The 25,836-nt window shown below is 44.9% G+C and overlaps 2 protein-coding genes across 4 annotated transcripts in view; one reads left to right on the top strand and one right to left on the bottom strand.

The window, feature by feature from the left end:
- The window catches only part of ZXDC (ZXD family zinc finger C), a 28,951-nt gene extending 3,916 nt beyond the window's left edge, over nucleotides 1-25,035 (top strand). Inside the window, exons 2-10 of one of the 3 annotated variants that reach the window (XM_043981654.1) lie at nucleotides 268-420; nucleotides 511-589; nucleotides 1,120-1,250; nucleotides 2,820-2,990; nucleotides 7,465-8,156; nucleotides 10,600-10,684; nucleotides 15,886-16,055; nucleotides 22,022-22,123; nucleotides 22,890-25,035. In XM_043981654.1, coding sequence (XP_043837589.1) covers nucleotides 268-420; nucleotides 511-589; nucleotides 1,120-1,250; nucleotides 2,820-2,990; nucleotides 7,465-8,156; nucleotides 10,600-10,684; nucleotides 15,886-16,055; nucleotides 22,022-22,123; nucleotides 22,890-22,976 — 1,670 coding nt within the window. In that variant the 3' untranslated portion in view covers nucleotides 22,977-25,035. Of the gene's footprint in view, nucleotides 1-267; nucleotides 421-510; nucleotides 590-1,119; nucleotides 1,251-2,819; nucleotides 2,991-7,464; nucleotides 8,157-10,565; nucleotides 10,685-15,885; nucleotides 16,056-22,021; nucleotides 22,124-22,889 lie in introns of those variants that run through there. The other 2 variants (XR_006354692.1, XR_006354693.1) reach the window with 2 other exon arrangements.
- A 288-nt stretch (nucleotides 25,036-25,323) lies between these two features.
- CFAP100 (cilia and flagella associated protein 100) overlaps nucleotides 25,324-25,836 on the bottom strand; it is a 44,384-nt gene continuing 43,871 nt past the window's right edge. Inside the window, exon 16 of the mRNA XM_043975970.1 lies at nucleotides 25,324-25,620. Within this exon, the coding sequence (XP_043831905.1) occupies nucleotides 25,507-25,620 (114 nt within the window). The 3' untranslated portion in view covers nucleotides 25,324-25,506. The remainder of the gene's footprint in view (nucleotides 25,621-25,836) is intronic.

Here is a 25,836-nt window from a genome sequence, read left to right as displayed (position 1 = left end):
CATTTTGCAGTTCAGTACGCAGAGGGATAAAAAGGGAAGTGACATTTCCCACAGTTAACTAGTTAATGGCAGAACTTAGGCTAGAGTCCTGGGTTCCTGATTCTCAGGTCAGTGTTCATACTAAATAAATGAGGGGTTTTAATGGGGTGGGGGGAAGGTTGTTTTATCTAGTGAACAGGCTTGAAATATAGATTTTTGACCTTAGTGTGGGGGAGGCTGAGTTGGGGGAGTTTGTTGTTAATCAGCATTGCTTCTTTTTCTTTTTAGGTTGTGAGAAGACGTTTATCACAGTAAGTGCTTTATTTTCCCATAATCGAGCTCACTTCAGGGAACAGGAGTTGTTTTCCTGCTCCTTTCCTGGATGCAATAAGCAGTACGATAAAGCTTGCCGCCTGAAGATCCACCTGAGGAGTCACACAGGTTAGTTGTTGGCCATGCCATGCCAGTGGTAGCATGTTGGCATGTTGGTGAGCAGCTGTTTGTAATTCCAGCTTGGGGCTTTTTTTCCAGGTGAAAGGCCTTTCCTGTGTGACTCAGATGGCTGTGGCTGGTCCTTCACCAGCATGTCTAAACTCCTGAGGCACAAAAGGTAATTCTGATGCTTCAGAATGTGTCCAGAGCTGAGAAGGGCTGGCAGGCATGAGGAGCCAAGAGTTCACCTCAGTGAGGCTTGGAGCTCTTGTCACTGGCCACTCCCAGAGCTGTTTCCTCATCTAGTATTCTCTTTGTAAAACCGAGAAGAGGGTAACAAACCAGTTTGGGAAGTGGCTATCCACCTCTTGAATTGAAACAGTACTTACTTTCCTACAGAGACTAATTATAATTACATAACCAGCTAGACTAATTAGGCAGAAGTTTCTAGTGAGAGTATAGCTGAATCTCAGACCTACTTATGTAGATGAATGTGGGAGTGATAGTTATTTTTTCAGTTAGCAAGCATTTGTTCTCCTCTTCCCCCTCCATTCCTGCAGTGACATTAACCAAAATGTGATTGGGATCATTTTGAAGGTGAATGATTTGTTAAAAAGAATTATGTTATTAGCAAACTGAATTGTTGAGCACAAGGTTTGGGGCTCAATTAATAAAATCAGTCTTTTCTCCAATACTTCTTTTGGGTAGGAAACATGAAGATGACCGCAGGTTTACATGTCCAGTAGAAGGCTGTGGTAAATCATTTACAAGAGCCGAACATTTGAAAGGCCATAGTGTGACCCACCTGGGCACAAAGCCATTCGAGTGTCCAGTAGAAGGTAGTATTTTCTTTTTATTTTATTTTTTAATCTGAACAACGCATGAGTTAATAATACTTTAAGTTCTTAAACAGTCATTTGCTTTGAGAGGTAGTTTTATTTGTATAAATTTGGAGAATGTCTAATGAGTTCTGTAGTTTCCATTTTTGTGCCTTTCCATCAAAAGTTATGTTTGAGAAAGAAATTGTGTTAAACAGTTATTATTAGCAGTAGCTAACATTTTAGATATTTCATTCACCAGGCATTGTTAAAGGCACCTCCTCCTCCTCCATGCAGGATATTGCACTGGGTCCTGGGACTACAAACACAAAAATGAAACGTTTACTGCCCTTGCAGAAGAGTGTGTGTGTGTGTGTGTGTGTGTGTGTGTGTGTGTTGTGTGTTGTGTGTTTTAGGAATTTATATACAAATTAAAGGTGAAGTCATTGTGGCTGGTGAAGGGGAGGATTGTGAGACCCAACAATGTGGGGATGAAGGAAAGGCCTCTTGTAGGGGGTAGGAAGTGACACTTGAGCTGCGTTTTGGAGGGTGCTGAGGATGCCAAGAAGCTGAGGGAAAGAGAGCGTTGTGGCCAGCAGAGATGGACCATGTGCACTAAGGTGGAACCCTCCTGGGGGCTGTCTTGGAAGAATGGGGAGTAAGTCTGGGACATGAGCCTAGAGCCAGATTTTGAAGGACTTTAAATGGCAAATAGGAATTTGAAATTGATGGCCACCGAAAGGTCTTTAACAGGGGACATGACATCCACCTGTCTCCTTGTTTCTGTGACAAATTGCAAATTCCTTAGCTCAGCGTGTAAAGGCCTCCCCAGTCCAGTGTCAGCCTGCCTGTCAGCCTAACCGGCATTGCTGCCTTTCACAGTCTAGGGTCCAGCCAAGCGGAGCAAGAGCTAGTCTTGGAATACCAGCCATTCCTACACTTAGTCCTTCCTTATTCCCCATGAAGTACTACTTATCTTCCTTCAAAGCCAGATCTTTGGAGCCTTCCTGCTCCTCCAGTCAATTGTTAGAGTTCTGTTAATCAGATCATCTTTCATTTCCTTGGATGAATGAGTTAGAAAATATTTATTTGGCACTTCCTGTGTACATCAAGCATTGTTCTACACACTGGCATATAGCTAAAGTGGAGAGGTCCTGCCCTCAAGGAGCTAATACCCATAAGGGAGTGGTGCACAGGGAAGGGCATTTTTGTAGGGAGGTTACAGGCTTGTTGAGTGGAACTTGAAGGGATTAGATTAACACACCTCTTCCAGCAGCATTGACAGTATTGATTTGATTATGGATTCAGAATTGGAAAGGGTAGGAGGCCAGAGGAAGGTGTCCAGGAACCAGCTTACATTTAGTGGACCATGTGAGGCCCCCAGAGAATGGTCTCTGGGGTGTGTGTGTGTGTGTGTGTGTGTGTGTGTGTGTAGAGAATGAGCATAGACATGTGTTCTGTGAACTTCTCAAGGGCAGAAGTTGTTTAGTTTTGCTTTTGAATTCCTGGAACCTATGACTCATGTTCTGTCATAGACACTTAGTCAGTGTGTATTGACTTGATTTGAAGCCTCTTGTGCTTATGTTCCAGGTTGCTCTGCTCGGTTCTCTGCACGGAGTAGTCTGTACATCCACTCAAAGAAACACCTTCAGGATGTGGATGCTCTGAGAAGCCGCTGCCCTGTATCAAGCTGTAATAAGCTGTTCACATCCAAGCACAGTATGAAGTCTCACATGGCCAAACAGCATAACTTTAGTTCAGGTACTGTGTCTTCTCACCTCCTGGAGGGTAGCCCTGTTCATTGGTGTGAAGACCTCCAGGGTGGGTCCTTTAGTCAAGATTTCTGTGCCATTGAAAAAACATTTCAGAAATAACCAGGTCCTCCCCTGAGCTGTCCTGGCAAGATTGGGGCTGGGTAGAATGGAAATAAGGTAACCCTGGGGAGGGATAAGAAGAAATCTGGGGTGTGCTGAGTATGTTAGCTTCAAAAAGTGAAAGTCCGTTTCTACCCATCTCCCTACTCCAGCAGTCTGTCTGTAGGAGTCTTGAAGGGAGGAATAACCAATCTCTTTTCCAACTAGAGAAAATGACTTTGGGCCAATTGCAAATAATCAAGTGGTCACTTAATTTGCATTTTCTGGACTGGAAGTGATGCGGTCATGAGTAAGGATAGCTCCTGTCTTTAGAATGTGAAAGGGCCTGGCCCTGATTTTAGAAAGTGCTTGTATTAAGTATAACGGGTTATCAAAAACAATTCTTGCTCACTCTAAAATCCAAAGCTGATGGAAACTGAGGATCTCTATCAGTAATCAGTATGTACTCTTGGGAATCAGTAGCTTCTAATTTGTGGGTTTAATTTATATACAAAAATCATGACATAAAAGTTATTTATCACTTAAAACCTGATTTCCTTCCAATGGGAAAATGGGGAGAGGTTGTCAAGGTGAGATAGTTCCTTTTTTCAGTGTTCTTTTAATTCTTCTACAGAAACCTATTATTTATTACCATATACTTTTAACACCTGCTAATCTCTTAACAAAGAGGGTTGTTCAGGATGAGTGTGAGAGACTTAAGCTGAACTAGTAGGGGAAGGGAATAAGCATTTATTAAGCACATTTATTAAGTAAGATGTGCCAAGCACTGTGCTTTACGAATAGTGTCTCCTCTGATAATACAGGAGAAAAAGTCTGTCACTGACAACAAGGAAACTTGTGTTGAGCATTTCTGGTAATGGGAAGGGTTACAGAGAAAGAGACCTTTGGTTCTGACCCTTTGGGAGGAGATCTGCCTTGAATTTCAGGTACCTCACCTGGCTTTAAATCAGTTATATCCTATGACTCTAAACCCCTTCTCTAGAGCTTGGTTGGCCCTGATTAAGGCTGTGCATTTGGTCTGCTATTTACTCCCTGGCAGGCCTGTTGCAGCTCCCACCAGGGCCCAGAGCAGCCTGACATAGGGGTTATCACGGGCCTTCTGCAAGGGAGAGCCTCCGCCTGAGCAGGAGGTTTGGTTGTCCCTGAGGCCTGACCTTGTGTGTGAGCGTGCAGTGGTGCCCTCCCTTTCACTGTGACCACAGAAGGTTTAACTGCTTAAGAAGGATTTCATAAGATGACAAGTCTCCAGTTATTCATGACCTTTAAGGTAGACAGAGGAACAGTCTGTGTGCTTAGAGAGGGATGACCACCAGAGGCATTGGCCTGGTCTCAGCCAGAGCAAGGGGCACTTCAGAGGATGCTGTGTTCAGTAACAATGGGACCTTCTATGTAGTGCTTTGAGGCTTCCAAAGTGTTTTTCCCACAGCAGCCTGCAAGCTAGGTAGCTTATGTGAGACTGAGCTTGTGGTCACATGGCTAGTAAATACTAGAACCTACAACCAGGATTTCAACCCAGATTCCCTTATTTTAATTCCTGTGCTTCTTCCATGACTCTCTGCTGCCTCTTACTGGAAATAGCCAATATAGAAAGTGCCTTAGCCATGATATGCCTGGATGTTAGTGGGATGAATGCAAACTTCTGAGACGCAGTGTCTGGGTAATGAATAATCAGCTTATTAATTAGGTTAGCTCGGAATCAATAAAGGGATAGCCCTCTGTTGGTAGCCAAAGACTAAAGGGAGGCTCTGAATCACCTGACAAGTGAAACTCCATTCTGAGTGGAGGATGTGGACTTAGAGCCTTCAGCTCCTCCTGCTGAGAAGTGGCTTGATCGTGAATGAGACTCAGCAGCCTCAAGGAATGTGGGCAGGGGAAGCCATCTCCATCTGGACTTCTGGCTCATTTTCTCCAATGGAGGGGATCAAGGACAGAGGCTCCTTGGCCAGGCAAAGGCTTGCCCACACTGGATTCTGGTCATACTTAGGTAACGAGCATGTGCCTTGCAGAGCAGTCTCATCACTCAGCCAAGCCCTTCAGAGACAGACTGACCCTTTTCAGGAGTTGGGTTTTAACAGAAATATTAAAAAAGGGTGGATCACAAATTAATATTTAGTTACTAATGAAATAGTGTAATATTAATGTCTCCTTAGAAAGGTGTCCTGCAAAGTTAGTGGAAAACTGCACAAGCGTATTGGTCTAGGGACTTCCTGATGGGGAGGACTCTCCAGGGAAACTTAGCCTGGGGCAATGAGAGGTTTAAGTGGTCTGCCCATGGTCATGCCCAGCATTCAGAGTGGCCTCCCTATTCACTACATGAAGCTGCCCTTTCCAGGGATACCTTTGTGGATAAGATGTGAACTATTCATTGAGCTCAGAAATGTTTGAGCAACTAGCTTGAAAGAATAAGATTTATGGGTCTGTGTCTGCTCTGAAGGAAGACAAATGTAGAATGCCCTGGACATTCTTTTCAGAGTCCTTTGCTCTATTCTGTTCCCATGGTTTTCTCTGTGACTTGGATGAAGGAATAGACTTCATGCTTATCAGATATGCTGATGACAAAGCATGAAAGAAAGTCCTGAAAAAGATCTTGGGCATTTAGTGGACTATGAGCTGTATCTCAATCAACAGTGATTTATAAGTCAAAAAAGTTAATGCAGTCTTAATTTTCAGGAATAGAAGTGCCAAAAACTGGACCTAACCAGGGTTGAGTACAGACAAAAGCTAGAGTGCAGGATTTCTAAACTTAACCCATTATAGGCCAGCTGAACTCTGAACGGACAAAGAACCATGACTTAAGCAGTCACAGGACAAAATTAATTACTTGTAAATAGGATCAATAAGAAAATGATACAACCTAACTTAAATCTTTTCATGAATCAGCAAAGGAATTTGAAAAGGAGTGGTCTGACCGGTGAAAGGCAAACCAGGGGAAAGTAGTGTTTAAAAAAACCCAAACAGCCCTCCAAGAGGAGAGAATGTCTCGGGGTGAAAGGTGGTCAGCAGCGTCATATGCCCCAGGTGGGTTGAGGAGAATTAGGTCTGAGGAAAGACTTCTCAGATTTGGCAGCTTTGGAGAGAGCTGTTCCAGCTGAGTGTTGAGGTCATAAGGTCGAGGAGTGATTAAGAGGAGAGGAATTAGAGGTTGTGCTGTAGACTCTTCAGAGGAGTTTGGCTGAAAAAGGAAGGAGAGATAACAGGATGATGGTTTGAGAGGATGGAAGAGTAAAGGTTTTTTAAGGATAGAGTGAGCCAGGAATGTTTGAAAGCAGCAGGAAAGGAACCAACCAGTAGATAATGAGAAGAATGGGGGGGGGTTGTCCACGAATGAATACTCTTAGAGAAGAGGGGGAGAATAGGATCAGATGAACATAGATGGGTCGGCCTCAGCAAGGACAAGGGTTTCAAAACCTCTTTTTCAGGGACTGAAAGGAAAGAAGAGAGTGAGAAACGATGAAGAGAAGGAGAGGAAAGGGAGATACCATGGAATGATTTCTGCTTTCTCAGCCCAGGGAGGGGGGGTTGGGGAGGAAGAGTGTGAAGGAGCTGAGGGGAGTGAAGGTTTGGAATCCCTTGTTTGGGGAGTGAGCTGGGAATCCATGGGGAGGAGTAGAAGGGCCACCTTGCTGCATGGAGGGCCACATAGTTGTGGGGCTTCATTTAGTGAGTAGGACTAGAGAGGTGGGTGGTGGGAGGCTTGGCACAGGAATGCTGGTGATAGGACAGGGAACAAAGGATTTAGGAGCAGAGGCAAGGGCAGGGCTGCAATGGCCAGCTGTCAGGTTGAGATCGTAGAGGGACAAGTGAGATCTGAGGAAATATGGAGGGGAGGAGGGCACAGAGGTCTTGGTGGGTTTCAGGTAAACTTTAGAGCAGACCAAGGTCTGAACTGAGTCCCTGTGGCAGATCCAATCACTGATGTTAGAATGGCACTCCTGCCAGGTCGAGTCACTGGTCATCTGCATATAGGCTTCAACTAAATGTAAGCTGCATGCCTAAAATGGAGTATTTTGAAAAGGAAAAAATACATTGATGATGGGCTCTCCTTAGGCCTACATATGCAAACCAGATTAGGAAAGGCTGTAGTGGGAAGGCTATTCTATATTGAGACCGACACGGTAAATTGGCCACCAGATACGCACACCAGGCAGTGGGGGTGAGGATCATTTAGGCACTCACTTGCTTATATGTAGGTTACATATTACCATATAAGCACAAAAGCCAGAGCAAACTCAGAAGGTTTCTGTGGAAATAATATCTGGAGAGGGAGGAAGATTATATGTTAATGAATTATATGTTAATTTCACTAGGATAGTTGAGTGTCTTGCTCAGAATAATCATCAGGCTGTTTCATTGCTTTTTAGACCTCTTAAGCCAGCTCGAAGCTACAAGTTTTCTTACACCCAGCAGTGAACTTACCAGCCCAGCACAGAGCGATCTTAGCAATATAGACCTCGTGTCTCTCTTCTCTAACGTGTCTAGCAACAATTCTGCACTTACAACAGACATGGCATTAGTGAATTCTGGAATTTTGACAATAGATGTTGCTTCAGTGAGCTCAACTCTTGGGGGGAACCTATCTGTTAATAATAATAATAACTCCCTGAGCCAGGCTGTGGACCCCTTGATACTGGTGGCCAGCAGTGATATGCCCCCCAGTCTCGATAGCTCTCTGTTGCTGGGCACGACTACCACAGTTTTGCAACAAAGCACTTTAAGTTTGGATGACGTCCAGACCGTAAATGCAGAAGCCTTGGGATCTTTGGCATCCCTGTCTATGAAGAATTCTGGTCAAGATCTTCCTGCTCTGACATCCAGCAATAACCTAACAATTGAGCCGGCCACCCTGACCCCGTCCAGCAGCCTCACTGGGAGCCATGTTCCTGGACTCCTGACATCACCCAAACCCGAACAGGACTTACTTCCCGCCTCAGACATTGTCGGACAACAGGAAGGAAGCAAAGTGGTGACTCAGTTTGTGTTCCCCAACCCAACAGCAAGCTACAGTGCTCAGAAAGAAATGGATCTCAACACAGTGCCCGGGAGCTCATTTTTGGTAGGTGGTCATTGATGGATCAGCAGCCTTTGCTGCATCCAGTTTTGAGGACACTTTTTGGCTTAAATGTGATTCTTGTTGGTTTACCTAAGTGCATGATATACTGGAAAGAGCATAGAACTGGGCGTCAGGAGCCCTAGCTTGTTATAATAATGATAAATAACCAACTAGTGACTTGAAGGTTTGCAGAGCACTCGACTCTGACCAGTTGTTACCTCAGACAAGTCCTTTTAACCCCAGTCTCAGTTTCTCCATCTGTAAAATGAGAGAGTTGAACTAGACCTCTTCAAAGTCCTTTTATACCTCTGACTTCTCATAATTTGTTTCTTGTCTTAATAAAGAAACCTGACGTTTTCAGTACTAGGAGAAAATAATTTATGTGCTTTTCTCAGTCACCATCCCAAATACTTTATGCTTTCTATGTTCTGTCTTTATGAAAAGCCCTTAATTCAGGGGTCTTCACTTTGTGTTATGGACCCCTTGGGCAGCAGCAGTTGGGCAAAGGCTAGGGACCTTTTCTCATTAAAAGGTAGAAAAAAATACATAAGTTTACCAAAGAGACCGAATTGATTGATATATCTAATTCTATATTCAAGACAAGGTTAAGGTGCCTGCTCTTAAAAGGCTGAAGAACCTGAGGCAGGGAGGGAACCACCACGTGTGAATAATTTTACAAAGTCAAATTACTGTTTAAGCTCAAACAAAGTCGATATGAAGGAATGTAGTGAGCGATCGGAAGGGAACACATAATATTGAGTGTGTGCTTTTGAGTATTCATGAAAAGTTTTAAAAAATATTTCCCCTTAAGACTTGGTTTATTCCAGACAGATTCTTACAAAAGGATAAACCAAGTATTTTTTGGAGGAATCCAGTGTCCTAACAGTCTGAACTGGGAAGAGTACACAGACATTGTTCGCTTTGGCAGTGATAGCCCCAGTGGTCATGCCGAGTTGGCCCCCCATGGAAAGGGACCCACCTGTCCTAAGATTTTGGCAACGGGTCTGGCCAGGTCTCCTCTAATTGGCTGGGGAGGGAGACCCTGAGGGCCCCAGCAGTTCAGTATGGGCGCTTCTCAGGGTGGAGGAGCGACTTTACAGGAAGTTCTGCTGATACAGGTCACATGGTCCTTGTCCCAATGCTCCCTTTCCTAGCCGGGAAGTTAAGCTCAGAGTTAAGCAGAGTACGGTCTGCATACCAGACAGTACCTCACTTTGCCCCCTGACTTCTCCTGAGGCTTTTCCCCACAGAGGGCCTTGACTGGCCACAGGACCTGGGTTTGAGTCTTGGCTTTGCCTCTTCATACCCATGTGACGTGGGCAAGGCCCTTCTTTCTTCCTCTTGTTTTTCTGATGTCTAAGATCTCTTCCCGCTTTAAACTGTACTTTCTAATGAAGAGATTTTGCCTTGTCATTTAATTAACACAGCAGCATAATGACACTCCCCTTATCCAGAGCTCTGTTGAGAGCAAGGCTGAGGACTAGGAGATACTTCTTAGAAAGGCCACAGGCAGCATATAGCAACAACAGCAACAATAACAGTAATGATGGCTAACGTGTAGGTAGCACTTACTGTGCGCCAGATTCTGGGCTTCCTGTTACCCCCCAAGCCTGCTGACTTGTATTTAGCACATTTCTGACAGACTTTGTCATTTGTGTTCCTTGCGCACAGCAGATAATTAGAATCCGCAGAGAAGGGGGCGTGGGCCTTGGGTAACTGGGGAACAGTCACAGCTGACAACAAAGCAGGAGATAGAAAAGCCACAAAATGCTGTAGAACCCCGAAACCACTTTAATTTGGGGCAGCCATTCCGGCCTGGCTTCACGGTCCAGGGTTCTTGTTAATGGATGGCCCAGTTCTGCTGCAGAGGTTCCTAGGGATAGATTGGTCACCAGGACGACTTAACGCATCTGCAGTGTTCTCAGGTGTGAGCTGTAGTTAAGAGTTCGGGGGCACCCACCTCAAGACCAGGAAAGCCTGGGGTCAGGTCTCCCTTGGACATAGTTTGGCCACCGGACCCAGAGGGTCGCTCCCCTTCTCAGGACTCTGAAGTTTGTGCTCTGCTCAGAGGGTCTCCCCACCTGGGACTTCTCGCTAACCAGTGAAATCAGGGGTCCCAGTCCCTGCCTCTCTCCCTGTAGCTGAGTGAAGCCATCATCCCACTTAAAGATCCACGTCTGTGTGGATAGAGCCTCTCTCCCTGACAGAGCTGATTAACTGAGGTGTTCTGTGACCTCCCTCATACACATGTGGTTGGGAGTGGAATTGGGGTTCCTCGTGTGCTAATGTGAGATTTGGGGTTGGCATCATTTTTGTACAAAGATTGGAATGTTGAATTTTATTTGAATAACAAATAAGTTCCATAACTTATGCTTTGCTACCCTTGCTTTTTTTCATTCCTTTGTTGTTTAGATCGAGTGACTCACAAACTTTTCTTTGGTCTCAGGAAAGTGGGGGCTCAGCAAGAACTGATTATCGAGCCATTCAGCTAGCCAAGAAAAAAAAAGAGAAAGGGCCGGGAAGCAGCACAGGTGAGGAGGTCGTGGCACCCATGCCTGCTGGCCAGCGGGCTCGCCTTTCTTGTGGTCAAGGTGTGGGGTCCAATGGGGTTTAGCAGTCCAAAGTCTCCTCCCAGTGGATGGTGGGGTATTTGGCATTGATCTATTCAGAGTGAAATGGCTTTTTAAACAATTAGATCTGCTTTTGATGCCTGTCCAGATTCTACACGATGTTAGCATTTCCTTTTCAGAAGCTGCAAACTGCCTAGTGTCTTCTCCAGTGCTCAGTGGAGGTTCATTTCCTTTTCCTGAAAAGTTGAGGGTAACCCTACAGCACTAGTGAAGCTCAGTATTCAAAGGGACTTTGGTAGGAGAAAACATCCTTCTGAAATCCAGACAAGTCTCTAGTGACACTGTTCTGGCATTTGTTGTAGTAGGGCTTTTCCTTTCCTGCAGCCCCACACTGTTGCCTGTGGCTAAAACACTAAAAAAGGTTTCTGTGGGGAGAGGGACCCCGTGGGCCTGCATCCATCCGGGGCTGGAGCTACAGCCACACACCATGTGCACAGGAAGGGGAGACCCAGCCCTTGTCGGTAGATGAAGGAGGAGTGGGGGAGCAGGGGTGGGCAGTGTTGAGGACCCGGCTCAGGGAAGTGAATGGAAGGCCCTTGGGAAGCACGTCCCATGTGTAAAACACTGGGAGGCTCGGGGTACAGAGAGCAAAGACCAGGCCTCCTCTCAAGGGCTCACGTTTGAATGGGCGCAGGTCAGGGAACACTTTGCTGGCTGAGGGTTGATCTAGTTCTGTAGTTTTCAAAAATGTTCAAGGCTAGTTCAGGTTTGAGGCAGTCCTGTTGAAGGCAGAGATTGCTATGTGCCAACTTTGTGTAGAGTAGGCACCTGGTCAATAGTGGTTGGATTCCATTAGAAAGTCTTCCAGTTAGAGCCAGAGAGAAGGCAGGGAGTCTGAGGGGTGACAGAGTTGCTGCAGGTCTTGTGGCCAGAGCTGCCAATCCCGGCGGCGGGATTTGTGTGTGTTCCCCACCCCCCCCAGTCCCGGGATGTCCCACGAGAGCCACATGTGTTTTCCAGCCCTTGCCTTTTTAGCTGAAGGAACGTCCAGTCAGTGACCAGCAGAAAGCATGTGCCTGGGCGGAAGAGAGGTTGGACTAGGTGACCCTTGGCCTCCATTCCATTCCAGAAAGGCACTTACAGTTGTCTTTTAGCCAAGGCAGGCATTGCAATATGCCATTGTGACTCTCCCTTCATTTATGTGCACTTAGCTCATGGGTAACTTCCAGAGTTCTTTGTAAAAAGCTAAAAAGGCAAGTTGGGGCAGCCTGGCTGGAGCCCTGCCCAGCACGGTGGTGGTTTCCCGAGCGCCAGGCTGCTCTCCTCCTCTCTCAGGCCTTCTGGGCTGGTTGGTGAGTGTCCTTGGTGCTTCGGCAGGCACCAACAGGAAGTCCTGCCAGCCCCACACGTTCCTCATGCCTTCGCTCGCAAAGCTTAGTCCTGGGGAGCAGGGGCTCCCCTCAGAAGCTCCTGATCTAACTGAGGCAGGAGCCATCGCCACTGCCCGCTGAGACCACCTCTCTGTGAACACCAAGGGTGCCAGGCCCCGGGCTAGGCCTGGGGCCGCCGAGGCAAGGCCTGGCATGGTCCTGGCCCTAAGGGAGCTTACCTTTGTTTGGGAAAAAACGACTTTAAAATAGACTTGGATCTCTGGCTGACTGAGTCCTAGATTGCTACGCATGTTTTTTTAGCAAAGTTTGTGGAGGGCCTTGACCCGTTTCAGGGTTTAGTTTAAGTGTACATCACTTCCCTGAAGAATGGAGGGCGCATCCCCCCACGTGGTATTCCTGCAGAGCCCAGGAGTGAACCTGCCCTTTAGGCTCCCCAGCCCCGGCCTGCACTTTGTCACAGGACCGTGCAGATGGGGGAGGGAAACCAGCGGCAGCAGAGGTCATCTTCACTGAGTGTCATGGTGAAATACACGCCTGGCCGATGGTCTGGCTCACTGAGCCAGGGAGGTGGTGCTGGTGGCAGGCTGATATCTCAGGAGTAGGTCGGAGTGTCTCTGGACCTGTTCATTCTTGTTCCCAGGGCTTCCAGGGAAGAAGTCTGTTGTGGAGCTGAGCCTGCAGGGTCTAGCCTTCCTATTTGAGAGGGGCCTGAGAGAGCCAGCTTAGCCCTCTCCTCATGCCAGTTCTCACTCCTATGGATGGTGCCATAATTCGTGCTCCTCGAGCCCTGTGGCAGGAAAGGCTGCTTTTCCGTGTCTCTGTGCACCACGCTTTGCACACGTAGGCCCTTAGCAGACACTCGTGCAAATTAAATCCATATTCGTATTTTACAGAGGAGGAAACTGAGGTTCTGAGAGAAGTGCCCTGCCCTGAAGGACATCACTTTAAAAGTCAAAGAAGGAGGGGCAGCTAGGTGGCGCAGTGGATAAAGCACTGGCCTTGGATTCAGGAGGACCCGAGTTCAAATCCAGCCTCAGACACTTGACATTTACTAGCTGTGTGACCTTGGGCAAGTCACTTAACCCTCATTGCCCCGAAAAAAAAAAAAATCAAAGAAGGCCCATTGCTCCTACCACCATCACCGTACATACGCATGCTTTCTTCTGCATTCTGGCCAAGGCCGGCTTGTTGTCCCATGAACAAATCTTACACTGGATCCTCCAGGGAAGACAATGCAGTGGAGTCATGTTATACATGAGCGTTAAGGTGGTCCTAAAGTCATTGTGTTAGGCAAACATCACATGTGGTCAGCACCTTCTAAAAAATCCCTTAAGTTTTGACCAACTGAATTTGAATTCCTTCTTATTAGAAGACTCTCCCTCTTCTGCAGGAGGCTTGAGCAGGACACGGAGGCCCGAGGGCCCTTACTTGAAGCACACGTTTTCAGTTCTCGCCTTTCAGTCATTAGTTTAGTGCTTTTTCAGTCTTCACTGATGCCTTCACTACTTTTTATGAGTTAGAAACACATTACTTATTTAGATGGTACATAACTCTCCATGGCCACAGTGGGAATGGTGAAGAGCTAAGCAAGGGTTTAAAATAGGGGAAAGTTTCCAACTCTTGGAGTTGAGCATTCCCCACCCTAGTCCCCAGGGGTCCAGAGGAGGCTGCGGTAACAGGCGGTTACTTCCATGTTTTTATCCACAGGGCACTGCAGATTCTCCAGGGGCTATGGGTCAGGGCTGGGTGAGAAGTTACTTGTTTTGTGTTTTCAGAATAATTAGAAACCAACGGCTCAGAAAGCCCTAAGAACCCAAAATCCTGCCCCAGGCACGGCAGTGGGTGCTGGAGCGGGGCCGGGGGCCATGACTCTGGGTGGCGTGTAGTTGTCATGAACATGTTAAGTATGCGTGTGATGGAATAGTACGGTATAGTGAGGGGAAAGGTGGTTGGGTTTACCCCTAACCATGGATAACTCAGCCCTAACAACATGCCAGGGAAGGAGGCAAGAATCTGGCCTGCATTTGATTCCTTTGGCATATATAATTTTTCCCTATTTAGTCTCTAATGCCTTGGAAAGGTTAGGACCGTTCTGATTTATCCCCAGCCATAAGGCTTCAGGAACCCAGTTTTTTCAGGTCTGCTCTTAGCCAGTCTGGCAGTAAATGAAGCTGTCTCCCATCCTGCTCCTCAGCTGACTTAACCTCCTTAAAACTAGGAATGAGCTAAGGCTGGTGACAACCCCAAGGCTGGTCAAATGGGAAACCCAAGTGTCATCCACTGGCACATTCTAATGACGCCATCTACTGGTGGTTTTAAGAAACATCATTCCCTTAGCACTGTGGACTTAAAAACTAAAAAAGAATTTTTTTTCCCCACACTAAATCTATTTTCTCTTTCTCCCATCCTCTCCTTCCAATTGGGGGAAAATAGAAAAGCAAAACCTTTGTGACAAATATGCATAGTCAAGCAAAACAAATCCCCACATTGATCACGTCCCATTCTGCACTCCGAGTTCATCGCCTTTCTTGTCAGGAGGTGAGCAGTACTGTTTAATCAAGTCTTAAAGAAAGTCATAGGATTTAGAGCTGAAAAGGACCTCACAGGTCATCTTATTGATGAGGGAACTGAGGCCCTGGGGACTGGTGGATACTCCCAGGGATACACAGAGTTGGCTTTGCTTTCCTTTCCAGCAGCATAACTGAAAACCTATTTCACTTCATAGGAATCATGCTTAAGTTCAGTTCTCTCTATTTTTCCTGTTGCTTATGTGAAAATAAATGTGAGAGGCATCATGCTATAGTATAGAGGGCTGCCTCAGAGTCAGGAAGATTTGGCTTCCAATCCTGCCAGTGACACTTATTAGCTGAGGGGGACCCCAGCCAAGTGAACTGAACATCTCAGTGTCTCAAGCCGTTTTCTAAGACTGTAAGTTGCCAATAGGTTGTCAGGCTTAATCAGGGAAAGGAATTTCCATGCTGGAAGTTACCCATACAGTGAACTCTTGGAGACTTGGACCACCTCCTCCAAAAGGTTGAGTTTTCCTTATACAATGACTCGTAATTAAATGGGCAGTGTTGAGCTTAATAGTAAGGCAATTGGTGGTCAGCAGTGTGTGGGGGTGACTTGTAAATCTTTTTCTCTTCCGATAGGGTATGTGAAACAGTGAACGGAAAAACATGGTCGGTTGGCCGGATAACTCTATAGTTTGGACATCTTTAGCCTGAATTTTCTGCACATGTTATAGGTGGCATAAATTCCTACTCTAGTACCACCTGAAGGCATGGGGGTGGTGTATGACTGGGTTCTTAAAGGCTGATAGCAGCACAGCCTCTGACTTAGTCTAGGCTGGAAAGGCTTTGAGTACAGACCCAGGGAGGCTGAAGAGATTCAAACATCATCACCAGAAGCTTGGCCACCAGGGGAGGAGCTTTTGGCCACAAAAACTCACAAAACTTTGCCATCGTGGAGGGATTATGAGCTGTATTTTTTGTGGAATGAGCATCCACACTGATGAAATCACTGAGATTATTCAAGGGTTAGAGATAGCAGAAAACATTTCAGTTTTGCTCTGGTTAGTAAATCAAGCTGACTGTGATATCACAGAGTTTGGGAGTTTCTTCTTAGGTACCTAGACTTCTTGGGGGATGTTAACATCTAGGAAAAGGCATCCTGCAGTGTTTCTCTTCTGGCCAAATGGAGGGAGTAAACTGACTTCAGAAAAGGATAGACAAACATACTAAATTTATTGGTTTATCTACTTTGTTTCAGGGTCATCAGGATCTACTCACAGGAAATTAAAAGGTGGTAAAGTGAGTCCCACTAATTTCTCCACAAGTCATAGTAATCGATTATGTGGGAATATGGTAGTGCCGAATGGAGGCTTAACAGTACGAGATCCAGCGACTGGAGCTCAGTTTGTTCAGATTCAGTTATTGCAGGTAAGAGTGTATGATTAAGAGGAGGAAAATGAGCCCTGGATGTGTTAGGGATCAGAAGTTTAGGTCAAACTTAGGACATATCTAGAAATAATAAATCAGCATCAACATCATATAAAATGCCCTAGTCTCTGCTTCCAGGTATTTCTCTGGGTATTTGCTCCACCACAGCAGATCACAGCCTATCCATGCCCCTTCATTCTGTTCAGCTATTGTCCGTGTCCTAGAAACCCTTCAAGAGGCTCTGTCCAAAGTGAGAGGCTCCTTCCAAAGCCTCTAACATTCTGTGGAGAAGCACGGACATTATGAGCACTGCACTTATCCCATTGTTGCTGCATGAGCTGTCCCCTTTCCATGCTTCCTTGGTTTTGCTTTGCACCATCTCCAGAGCATACGTCTTTGTTAGTGATGCTGTGCTGCATCTTTCTGTTGCCTCCTCAAAGATGTCTAATTCGCTTACATTTCTGAACATTGTGAGTAGAGAAATGAAACAGCATCACATAGTCCAGTGAAAGAATTGGAAGCAGAGAGCGAAGATACTTGTTCTGCCTTAAGTCAGTGATTATCATGCACCAGAGACAACTCAACCAACATTTATTATTCCCTTGTCTTAGGCACTGGAGGGGATACAGCTTATAAATGTAAGAGTCCGTGGTGGTTTTCCTGGTTCTGCCTAATTTCTCTGCATTAATTCATTTAAGTCTTTTCATACTTCTCTAAATTCATCATAGTTATTATATCTTACTACTCAGTAATAACAATAACATTCATGAAACACAAGCTTTTGGTCATTCCCCAACTGATGGGCAATTATGTTGTTTCTAGTCCTTTGCTTCCACAAAGAGATGCTATGAGTAGAGCGAATGTGTGTGTGCACACGTCCTGGTCCTTGCTGTTTTTAACCTCTTTTGAGTACGTGCCTAGCAATGAAATCTTTGGGTCAGAGTCAAACGTTTTAGCCATTGATTTAGCATAATTCTAACTTACTTTCCAGAATGGTCATGACAGCTCAGAGTTCCACTAGCTTTGAAACAATGAACTCTTACTGTTCTCCATCCCTCTGGCATTGACTTCCCATCGTCTGTCCTCTTGGCCAACGTGCTCACCCAGATCTTTTTTACGGTGAATGTTGTCTAACCATAACTCCCCCTTGCTGTACTTAGGCAAATGATTAGAACTGTGTCTGTCTTATTATGCATCATCTTAGTCATTTCAGCCAGGATTCCAGCTTGTCAGCATCTTTTTGGATTCTGCCTTGCTATATGTTAGTTATTCCTGGCTTTATCCAAGTTATTAATAAAAACATTGAACAAGGTCAAGCACATATACCTAGGACACTCCACTAGATTTTTCTCCAAGTTGGCATTGACCTAGTAATGACTACTCTTTGGGTCTAGTGAAAGGTAGTGAGGCTGGATGACCAGTTACCAGGTAGCTTGTAGAGACAATTCTTGGGCAGGTTGGAGTGGAATATAAGCTCAGTAAAAGGAAGGATTATTTTTTGTCTTGGAATTCCCAGTGCCCGGCACAATGTTTGGCACATGGCAAGCTCTCAATAAATGGATACTGATTGATTGGCCCCTGAAGTTCCTTTTATTTCAGAGATTCTGTGAGGATGAAGGTTGTTTTGTTCATTCCAGCCCAGAGAGCATTCTCTAAAGGGCATAATGGTGGCAAAATAGCAGTTGAGTAGTTGGGCCTTCTTACTGTCACCTGTTATCATCTACCCATCCCTTCCTTATACTTGGTCTTTCCTCTAGCACAGTTAATGCTCCTCCCCCCACCCCCTTTTCAGTATCCTCAGCAGAGAGTCTATGAGAGATCATTCTGATGTTCATGCTCCTGTCATTCTTATAAGACCCCACTGCACTGTGGTGTTGGTCCTCATTGGCTCCCCCTTCCTTCCATCTTCTACACAGAGCTTTAAAATATGACTAGATAGGCTACTTCTCTGAGCAAATAGACATCTTTAGAAAACTTGCTACGCCATTGGATCTTACTTATGCTTTATGTGGCCCTTTTGAAATCTATTCTCACAGAGTCATCTAGGAAGCATATAAGATTGTATTTGACTCTTTGTCTATTGACAGTTGATAGCTAATAGGTCACATTTATAGTGTTTTTTGTGTGCCAGGCATTGTGCTAAGCCCTTCTCATTTGATCTTGAAGATGGGTGCTGTTATTATCTTCATTTTACACAGGAGGAAACTGAGGCAAACAGGTTACGCTACTTGCCCAGGGTCACATGTGCAAGCTGTCTGTGTTGGAGCAGTCACTTGTCCCCCTCACTCCCCCTTAAATTCTTTTAATTTTTTCACTGATATAAGAGCATACATCTTTCAGCTCTGCAACAGCCATCCTTTATGCTTCTTTGAGGGGAAATGCTGATGAGATCTATACACATATATGTGTATGTTTCCCTAGAGAAGAAATTAACAATTGACATTACTATCTGGATATGTGTACACAAACAAAAAGTAACTCTTGACGCTTTTCAGAGATCAGTCAGTTAGCATGTGAGCTAAGGTTGGACTGTTATTCCACTCCCCCAGGAGGTGTACGACCTTGGGGTGTCTCTCCATTCCCAGTGTAAGTGCTTTTACTGCTCTTGTCCACATCACTCTGGTGAACATAGCCACAGGCCTCCAGAGCTTTCAAAACCCATAATGTTGCTGCCTGAATCATTTTATCTGAGGATTCACCCAAGATCAGGAAATAACAAACAGAAAGAGACAGGCATAGTGTGCTCACAGATGCTTGGTGGTCAGGTGAAAGACAGAGCAGAAGTCCCAGCATCCAGCTCTGGGCAGGAAGGACAAAGCAGGTATCCTTCCCTTGCAGCCACAGAGGAAACGGTGACAGAGGGTTGGATTGTTCCTTTGGGATATCCACCAGGGTCTGTCTCAGCAGCCTCTTTTTTTCTTACCCAGCCTTAATCACTGAATGGGCATTGCCCCCGTCAGACTGAGACCTGGGAAAGACCTTAGCTTACAAAAGCCTCAGTCTAACACTGTATCTGGGCCCTTTCCAGCCATCTTGACCTGTGTCTCCCCCTGGACCCAGACGGTTCTAGAGAGAGAGGAGGCTGGTGACTTTGCACAGCCCTCCCTCACTTAAATCCAGTTCACCTTAGGTCATAAGGTCATAACATCACCTGCTATCATGGTCCTCTTTGAGAAGAAAGGACAAACAATGAGAAGAGTAGAGTGCTGAGAAGACAGCAGGGATAGGTCCTGAGAGGGGGGAGCTTGGGAAGGGCAATTTTAGTGACAGTCAGTACATAGTGAGATCTGTGATACAGTCACAGTGTACTAATGCTATCCCGTCTCTGAATAAATATGAAAGATTATTAGGACAGTGGAGAAAACCTGAGTAGATGAGAAAAGAACATTGTTTTGAATATGGCATAGGACTGCTTGTTGAAACAGCTTAATTACTCCATCAATTTGCCTATGACACTTATGCAAGTGTAAAAGGCAAATAAGTAGGCAGGGCCTGTAATCAAGGAGGAAGAAGTCAGACTGAATTACGTTGGGGAAGTAGTCATGTAATGTTTCATTTAATTTCAAAAGGCTCCTTCCTGCAAAAGCCTGTCTCTTTCAACAGTCACATTTATCCTGTTAGTATATGGTTTTGAGTCATGGAAGACTGATTTCAAAAGTAGCTTGAAGCATGTTATTAGCGATGACTTGTTTGCAAGACAAAAAAAAAAAAGTCTAATGAGAATGAAATAACTTATGGGCACCTAGAATTGAGATATATTGGTACCTCCAAAGTCCTAAAGGGAAAAAGAATTCCTCTGGCTCACTGCTTGGGTTGAGGAAAATGGACTAGATTTGCATATAGTATGAAGGTATGGGGAAGGTATAGTCTGCCATAGTAGGAAGAAGGCTACTAGGTCTTGCAGAGCATCAAAATAAAGGTGTGTGGGAGCCATGAAGTGGCCACGATGTGGGAAAAGCAGTGGTAGTGGAAATCAAAGCACATTTAAAGAATTTTAAAGTGGATTAGTAGAAGTCAGGAAGAAGTTAGCATAGGAATGGAATAAAAGCTAAACTACATTTTATTTTTTCCAATTGTTAAACATTTGTTTTTCCTCTGTCCCTCCAACTGAAAAGTTAAAAACAAAACCCTTGTTACAAGGAAATGTTCCCAAGCATTGTCCACATCCCAAAATGTGTCGGTGGCATACTTACTTCATCATTAATCTTCTGGAATCCTGTTTGCTCATTGTGTTGAGCAGAGGTCTTTAGTCTTTCCAAATGGCTCATTTATTCCCCATCTTAATAGTATTTTTTCTAATTTACATGTTAATATAGTTTTCAACATTCATTTTTATAAGATTTTGAGTTTCAGATCTTTTTCCTTCCCTGAGAGTAAGCAATCTGATATAGGTTATACAGGATAATCACATGAAACATATTTCCAAATTAGTCATGTTGTGGAAGAAGAATCAGAACAAAAGGGAAAAACAACAAGAAAGAAAAAAAATGAAAATAGTATGCTTCAGTCTATATTCAGACTCCATAATTTTTTTCCTGGATGTGGAGAACATTTTCCATTGCGAGTCTTTTGGCATTGTCTTGGATCATTTTATTGCTGAGAAGAGCTAAGTGTATCACATCATCATCACACAGTGTTGCTGTCACTATGTACAATGTTCTTCTGGTTCTGCTCACTTCACTCAGCATCAGTACACTTAAGTCTTTCCAGGATTTTCTGAAATCATCCTGCTCATCATTTTTTACAGCACAATAGTATTCCATTACATTCATATACCACAGCTTAATCAGCCATTCCCCAGTTGATGGGGAATCCCCTTGATTTCTAATTCTTTGCAACACAAAAAGAGCAGCTATAAATATTTTTTTTACAAATAGGTCCTTTTTCCTTTTTTATGATTTTTTTGGGGGGATACATGACCTAGCAGTGGTATATTGCCAGATCAAAGGGTATGCAGTTTTATAGTCCTTTAGGCATAGTTCCAAATTGTTCTTCAGAATGGTTGGATCAGTTCACAACTCCACCAACAGTGCGTTTGTGTCCCAGTTTCACATCCCCTCCAACATTTATTATTTTCCTTTTTTGTCATATTAACCAATTGAATAGGTGTGAGGTAATACCTCAGAGTAGTTTTAATTTGCATTTCTTCAATCAATAGTGATATAGATCATTCTTTCATATGACTATGGATAGCTTTAATTTCTTCCTCTGAAAATGCAAATTTTTCTATTATTAATGATACAATATAAATTGTTCCAGATCAAGAATACTGTAGAACCAGCAGAAGAATCCCTTACCTTAGACATTTTTCCCAAATGATGTATTTCACCAGATTTTGAAGCCCTCACAGATTCAGGCCACTTTCCTGGCTGCTGGGGATGATGGAAAGCCAGAGAAATAGCTACCGCCTTTGATGAACTTACATTCTATTTGGGGAGCCCAGCATGCATGTACACAAGTCATTGTAGGATAACTTCGGGGAGGGGGGGTCGGTGTTCTGGGAAGTAGAGATGAGGACAAAGTACATTGTAGGCACGGGAGCTCGGATGTTGGAGTTCAAGGAACAGGGAACTAACTCCTACTTTTCTCATAATACCTGGTTTGGTTGAAACCCCATGCTGCCCTTGCCTTCTGTTATATCTGGGTATCTGATCCTGGCCTCCTCTGTCCTGCTGCTGCCCGAGACCCGGCAGAGAGTTTTCTCGGGTTCCACAAACCAGAACTTTGGCAGAGCAGTTGACTAGATAGTGTTGGCTTGTCTGCTGTGGAGGAGCATGGGGCACAATTGGGAGTCCAGAGAAATGAGTGTCATGGGAGTGAGTCATCTGTGAAGTGAGCCACATTTTCTGACCTGCTGTTGGATGGCAATAATGATGGTTGCATGGGAAAAGATGGAAAAGAAATTGTTGAGGTGGATGGAATGGATATGAGGCTTTGACGAATTTCTCTGATTGCTGTTTCCTCAGGATGATCCCCCTGGGGATGGAGACTCACCATTTCAGCTCAGCTCTCAGTCTTCCACATCACATTCTCAACTTACTGTGGATTTACCTGTACACATTCTTCAGGTAGGGTTTTAGAGCTTTTATCACCAAATTTGATGAAAAGATAACCGATTCACTCCTAGAGTCCAGCTTAAGGTGTCTGACGGCAAGAAGAGAAGCACCTTGCCTGTGTTCGTAGCTCCTCTGTATCTTTTGGCGATCCCTGCTACATTCCAGCAGAGAAAATAAGCTTGTTTCTTGTAGTGTGAATACAAAGACTTTTAAAATTTGTAAGTATCTTTTCTTATACATGTGCATACGTAATACACACATGTGTGTTTATATATATGCATGTGTGTGTGTGTGTATGTACTTATATATTTACCTTTTGCAAATGGTGATAAATTGCCCTTCACGGTAGTTTTCACAATCTCACTTTAATGTAGAAAGTTGAATTAACCAGTAATGACCATTTTAACAGAAAGGGGACAGAAAATTCAGAATGAATTATGTGAATGTAAATGAATGATCAACAACTTGGATGTATCACCTTAAGTATAACAATACAGTTTCTAACAAACGCTTATTTTTCACATCTAAGTCCAACATTCTCATTTCAGTTTCTTGCTACCTTCACATTAGTTATGTGTTGCATTTTATTAACAGTAAAAACAAGAGAAATGCCATGCCAAGTCCCCTCTGTGAGGCCTCGGTGTGTCAGGGTGGCTGAATATAACAGAACCGCCAAGGCGAGGGATGCCCAGGCCTCCCCATTTCTACTTGAGTCCAATGTTCTCCAGAAGTTCCCAACACGTCTAATTCTGGCTCTCGCTCTGCTTTGTTTCCATAGGAACCCCACACTTCAGCTGAGGATGATGCTCGTTCTGATAACTCACAGTTCACAGGAAGCACAATAAACTTACAAGACCTAGAATGAGACTATTAATATTGCTTTGGGGTGGGGAGGGATGCAAAGAGTGCAATCATGCTGTGGAAAATGGAAAAGAGGTTTCCAGAGCTTAAGTTAATTTAATTTTTAAAGAAAATGTGAAGAAGTTGGAGCTGATACATCGTTTTATGGTTACACACGGAGAGTGTCTTCTAAGGACTCTGACGTATCAATAGGTGTTGTTTGCCTTCTGCTTGGACTGTTAGGAAAGGGTCCCTTGGGTTGGGTTGTATGAAGCTGCCTTGCAAAATAGAAGGGCTATGACAAAGCAAGCACTTTGATCTACTAACTTTCACCACTCTGGTTTGTGAATCTGCCTTTCCATTGTTGAACTCGAGTCACAAATCATTTATCACATTAAAAAATGACAACTCTCGGGAGGAGGCAGAAATTTAGGTCAGTCCATAAATACAAGACTAATTATCTGACCAGTCTCTGGGCCTTTAGACTAGAGGTAAAGAAGATGCACTGATGTTGATGTATTTGAGAGACGCTTCACCCCCAAGAGGCAGGCTGACCTGGCCAGCCTGCTGGGGCGCCCCTGAGGCCCATCTGTTGAATTGTAGGGGATTGTTTTCTGAGAGACTGGAGACAAAACCCCCGGTCCTTGGATTTGTTGTATCTGAGGCGTTGCATCCAGTGAGCGTCTGTCCGATGTGTTGGCTGGCTCTTCTCCTTTCTGGATGCCTGTGGGACGGTCATGTTCCAAGTACTTGGACTGTGTAGGATTAGACCTGGGAGAGACCCAAGGGGCCGCCTAGGCCAACCCATTTACAGAGGATGAAACTGAGGCTCAGAGGGTGTCAGTAGCATTTGAACCTACGTCTTCCTGATTCCAAGTCCAGCCCTCTGTCCGCCATGCTGCACTGCCCATGTTCAACATGACATTCGTTTTGCTGTAACAGAAGTGAATGTGTGAGCCCCAGTGTTGTGGCACCAAGGGCCTGGGATTTCTGTCTGGGGGTGCTCGCTCAGCCCCGTCTCGTCTCAGGAGGTCAGAGGCGATGGTCCGATGGGCCACAGAGCTAGCCACTCCACTCCACACCCAGCCCAGGTGTATGAGGAGGTGAGGGCTTCCAGCCATGTGACATCCTTCAGTACACATCCACCCTTTTGAACGAGAAGAGAAAGCGGGATGATGGAGTACACATTGGAGTGGGCTTCTGGCCATCCTGGTTTTCGTACCCTCTCGTAAAATTTGGGCCTTAGAGTTTACCTTTTAAAAAATTAAATTTTGCATTTGGGTATTTGCATTTGTGGGTCACTTGACAATGGTTTCTAAATGTCCTGAATACCTATAAAATTACATATAGGATTTAAGAGTGGTACGGCTTGTGGACCTTTCCTGTTGTGAGGTCTGAGGATGTGCTTTGTATAATATGTATAAATGGCATTTTTTACAAAGGAAGCCATGTCGTACAAAGGGACGTGAGTTTATAATCTTGCACATATTTATTGGTTATTTACAGTTATGGAATTCACACAGGGTCGTTCAGAAATGCTTTTTTTTCTTGTGCCTTTGGAAGTCTATGCTTGTGTAAAGATGCTCTTTTGTTTCTCAGACCTGAAAGGAATACAGATTACTCCTACTCTGCATTTCTTGAATTTTTAGACTTGTGCTCTTTGGAGCAGTTCCAGCAAACCACTGCAACTCCTTGCCTATCCTGCTGCCGGCGCTCCCTGAAGCCCCCTGAGCCAGTTCTAGCTGGGACTGTTGCCCTCTTGTCCCCCTTTTCCTGACAGACACTCCTCTCTTGTGGAATTGCATTTTGCCTCCCTGGCTGCCTGCCGATGCTGGCGTGGCCAGAGAATGGCCTGATCCGTCCTCTCTATGAGCCCAGATCCTCCCTTTGGGGGGAGGCTTGTGGCTGATGGGAGGGGTGTGTGTGTGTGTGTGCGTGTGTGTGTGCGCGCGCGCGTGCGTGTGTGTGTGTGTGTGTGTGTGTGTTGCTTACATAGGACACATACTAACCAGTGGTCAGATTTTTCTTGGCTTTTGAGGTCCATTGCTGGCAATGGCTATGAGCCCTAGTGCAGATGAATTAATAAAGCTTTTTTTTTTTTTTAAATGGTCTTGTACTTGAAATTTTACATGACTTAGTACAAGGAACTATGACTCTTGGGGGTTGGCAATGTACCCACCCAGAATGGGGAAAACCTTTTCCGTTCACTGCCCCTTCCTCCTCCAATAGTTGTAGCTTGAGGCATCATTTCTGTTCTCTCTTTACAGATCTCTTAGGAAAATGAGGAAGAAAGGACCCCCCAGACTTTATAACAGAATCTCAGCTTCTTTGAAGGGGCCTCCTTGCACAACCAAAAGGAGCACGGACTTTTATTTTAGTTTAAATACAAGCACAGAAAGAACACGTGTCCAGGGACACTGGGAAGGGGGTGGGGATCAGAGCGATTCTAAATCATACAAGTAACCCAGTGCGGTCTGTTTGCTTCCATTGTTTACATCTCTTACAAACGCTCAGCCAACTCCACGGGGGTGTGCGTGTGCGTGTGCTTGTGTGGGCTAAGTGAAGAAGAAGAGGAGCTCTTCCTTCTCCTTGTCGTACTTGCGGTGGGTCTCCTCGCCTCTGACCTTGCTGGCCACAGGCTCTGAGCGGTACATGAGCTTCCTGCCCGTCTGCAGAGAAAAAAGGAAGGAGAGCACCCAGCCAGTGACCCAGAAGCCACTGCAATTTCCAGATGCTGTTTACTGCTCTCTGTGAAGAGTCCTAGTAGACATCTCAGGCACTGGCTTAGCTAGATGGAAATAAGACCCCATGACTTACTTAACTACTCAAAATAGGGTTTCAGACCTATAGAGAAATCATTTGAAGGACTCGAGTCTGAAAGGGCC

This window comes from Dromiciops gliroides, chromosome 1 (genome assembly GCF_019393635.1).
Source record: "Dromiciops gliroides isolate mDroGli1 chromosome 1, mDroGli1.pri, whole genome shotgun sequence".
NCBI classification, from domain to species: domain Eukaryota; kingdom Metazoa; phylum Chordata; class Mammalia; order Microbiotheria; family Microbiotheriidae; genus Dromiciops; species Dromiciops gliroides.
Note: the sequence above shows the minus strand (reverse complement) of the source record. Positions and strands in the feature narration are given on the sequence as shown.